This window comes from Charadrius vociferus, unplaced genomic scaffold (assembly GCF_000708025.1).
Source record: "Charadrius vociferus isolate BGI_N301 unplaced genomic scaffold, ASM70802v2 scaffold443, whole genome shotgun sequence".
In the NCBI taxonomy this organism is placed as follows: domain Eukaryota; kingdom Metazoa; phylum Chordata; class Aves; order Charadriiformes; family Charadriidae; genus Charadrius; species Charadrius vociferus.
Window position 1 is genome coordinate 432,157 of NW_009647420.1, and position 3,598 is coordinate 435,754.

General features: G+C 52.2%; 1 protein-coding gene across 1 annotated transcript in view; it reads left to right on the forward strand.

Moving 5' to 3' along the window:
- Positions 1–3,455: 3,455 nt before the first annotated feature.
- The window catches only part of CPN1 (carboxypeptidase N, polypeptide 1), a 12,562-nt gene continuing 12,419 nt past the window's right edge, over positions 3,456–3,598 (forward strand). Inside the window, exon 1 of the mRNA XM_009880475.1 lies at positions 3,456–3,503. Within this exon, the coding sequence (XP_009878777.1) occupies positions 3,456–3,503 (48 nt within the window). The remainder of the gene's footprint in view (positions 3,504–3,598) is intronic.

Below are 3,598 nucleotides of genomic sequence, written 5' to 3' on the forward strand. Positions count from 1 at the left end.
GATGAAATGGATCTTTGTTTTGATGCACGCACAAATCTCTGTATGCTTATCACAATAAAGACTTCTGAACCGATGCCAGAAAAGTTTTCGCGCTGTCTTCCAGAAGATGGGAACTCGCCAATTGTGGAATAGAGCTTCTGGCACTACACATGGAAAAGTCCCGAGATGGGATTTCCTCTCTTGCCAGTTCCCTGCTGTTCTCCTGGGTCAGATCTGAAGTTCCCGGTGGATGGGCAGCATCCCCTCCTGGCAAGGAAAGGCACTGTGGTCCTTCCCAGGCTCCAGGCACCTCAGACAGATGGCCTAGTTCCTGGGAAGGCTGATAGTGCCCAAACCCCATCTTTCCTTGCTTTAGCTTCACTCTGACCGCCCCAAAGCAGCTTGTTCTCCCCTATTGCCCACTGAATGGCTGCAGTCCTCTGTCCTCATTTTCCCTTTCCCTCCCCTAGGCAGCACCATTGGCATCATACTGGTGCTACACCCCCCCACCCCCCAGAAGACAGGTGAAGGATGGGGGAACCTGTGCCTCTCATTTTCAGGGCCACCCGGCTGCATGCCTCTGCATGCAGCCACAGCTGTAGCTCCGCCAAGGCAAACATGCTTGTCACAGTTCATCATTTTTCTTTCAGCACATGCTCTTCCTAGTTTGCTCATTCTTATGGCTCTTAGCTTAAACTTTCCTCAAATTTTCCAATCTTCCACTGGTAACAATATGGCCAGAATTAAAACAAACGCACCAGGTGGAGTCTTTCCACACCCGGCTCCGGAGGGATCGGCTCCTTGCTGCCTGTGACCCTCAGCCACGGAGCGATGTGGGGGGACAGGGCTCACATTCGCATTCCTCTCACTCTCGCCGCTGTGGCACAGCGCGTTCCTGCTCGCCCTCTTTCCCCCACTGCCTCAAGGTCTCTCCATCTTTGAACATCTGGGGGGAAATGGTGGATGATCCATCCCAGATGTATTAGCTGCATTTTCCAAATTAAGTCTTTGTTTACTTCCTGCACTGTTTCTAAGAGCTGTGTCCTCTATTGTTTGTTTCTGCTTTCATCAGTGTTTTTTAGCATGTCCTAACTTATTATTGGCTTAAAGCTTCATTAGCATGTTGTTTTCCTAGAATGTAATAAGAGCCATGCTCGGTCAGATCAGGCAGGCAGCACATTGGCGCTCGGCTCCAGCTGAGCAGTGGGTGAGGATTTCGATGGACAGTCAGGGAAAGGGCAGGATCCTTCTCTTCCAGCCATCAGGGGCATAGGAAATTTGTGATCAAGTGATTTGCTCTGGATCTGCATAATTAATAGCTGTGGATGCCCCCGTTCTCTATGAATTCATCCTATCCTCTTTTGGACTCATTTAGCTTTCAGCTTTGCTGAGGTAGCTTCATTGTGCCTTGGGTGCAAAACTATTTCCTTTTGTTTGATTTAAACCTGCTGCCTGATAACGGGCTGCCTCCGTCCCTATGCTACAGATAACGCTGACTAATTCTCCAGACCTCGTAGTGCGTGAGATGTGTTCTCCACCCACCCCAGATTTTGCTTATGGCTCCTTTTTAGGATCTAACGGTCTGGCATTTTGTATTTTTTTTTTCTGTTGTTTCTCACATCAGTGTTGCTTGTCTCCATAGGAAAGTGAGTGCTTTTCTTATGCGTCCCTTGGCAGCACTGCAGCTCCAACTCTGCCTCTGCGGTCGCAGGCCACTGGGAACAGCCTGGGAAGGGAAAGGGGAGGGGGAAGACAGACCAAACATGGGGTTTGTGCTATTTTACTATAGCCCTGCCTAGCGCTCTCTGGCTGCCAAGTGACACCGGCTAGCACTGGAAACCTGCCCACCTCCTTCACATAGCTTTGGTTGCTGAAAGCTGAGGAGAGAGCAGCTCCACGGGAACCCAGCAGCCCTGGGAGCGGTGATGTGAAGGAGGCGAGGGCATTTCCCACCGCTGTGTGAGCCGCCAGCTCCACAAAATGTCACCAGACGTGGCTTGCTGTAGGGATACGAGCTGCCCTGCCATACCTATGCTCACCATACCCATGCTCACCATGCCCTGCCAGCGCCTCAGCTACGTTTCCTTGGTTTCCTCCAAGTGCTGGGAGAAGCTGGCACCTCCAGCACTGTTCCTTGTTACCTGATTAAAGATGGGTGCAATGCCATTCCCACTCCTGAATGTGTGTTGCTCTGACACTGACAGACAAGTGGGGATGTGGTGGGATGGAGCTTAACTGGGAGAAGGTATTAATGTGATTACTGTTATCAGGGGTTGGACAAGATGATCTCCAGAGGTCCCTTACAACCCTGACCATTCTGTGATTCTGTGATCTTTATATTTGTATTTTTTTTTTCTGGTCATGTCTTCTAAAGGTATTTGTTAAAAAAACAGGACTTTTATAACCTTTTTCTTTCTTTTTTTTTTTTTTTAAGGGCCATAATTGAGAGGAGGACACTGTGCAGATGGGGCAGGAGACCAAGAAAGCCCAGGGACAAGAAGAGAAAAGACCGGTATGGTGGGGCTGGAGCAGAAGAAAGTTGGAAGTGGCAAAGTCTGAGTAAGCCAAGCCGGGAGCAGACAGGCTGTATGCTTTGCCCACCAGCCTGTTTGGATTAAAGGCTATAGACAGAGGCTCTTTGGTTTTACCACTGCTCTTCCTGGGAAATTGAGGCATAAAGGCAGTCAGCAACTCAAGTGGGTGTGGAGGACAGGTAGGAAAGCAGTGGTGCTGGGCAGCACGGGTAGAGGATGCTTTGTGGGGGAAAGAGGCAGCTAGAGCAATCCTCATCACAGGGGTTAGAGCAATGTAGCATGGATCCACCTCAAGGTTGAAGGGGAGGCAGATGTTCAGCATGGCTCTGAGTGTCCCAAGAAGCTGATGGCAGGAGCAGCTCCTTTCCAGGGTGGCCTGGACAGAGGAGTACAGCACACTCGTTAGCAAAGGGAGCCTTCCTCCTGACATGTCCAGGCACGATGGTAAATCTTTTGGCTGTTTGTACTCACATTTGGGCTCTGTGTCAGGGATGTCCTAATAAAGATCTCTGTCAGAGCCATGAAGCTGCTGGAGTTTTAGCCCCACGGGATAAGGCTACAAAGCCAGGCTGCATCCCACAACTGTGCCTGTCCGTGGGCAGAGCACGGGGACCCTGAAGTGACTGCTGCCCACTGGGGCAAAGGGGTGTGCGGCAGAGGGGCGGAGAGGAACCAGCTTCCCCCAAATCCAGAAATGCTCCACAACTGTTTATTAGCAGACAGCAGGGCATCTCCATCTGCCTTTAGGCTGTCGAGCTCTTTTCTGCTGCCAGTTGCCCGGTACCTGTCAGAGATGATTACCGTGCCCGCTTCCCGTGCACAGCAGGGCAGAGCTCTCCTCGCTGGTACCTGCTCAGCAGACAACTCCTACATCAGACCCCACGTTGCCTTTGTCCTCCCCCGGCGACCTCCCAGCTGGGGAAGGCAGCTGTGGAGAGGGCGATGCGGTCCCTCTCTCTCCGTTTACCCCGGGAGCAGCGGGGCCGCCGGGTGAGCAGGGGCCGGGGCAGAGGGGCCGGCAGACCCGCAGAGCCTGCGGCCATGTCTCCCTCTGCTTCCCCAGGAGATGGGGCAGGAGAGCAGCC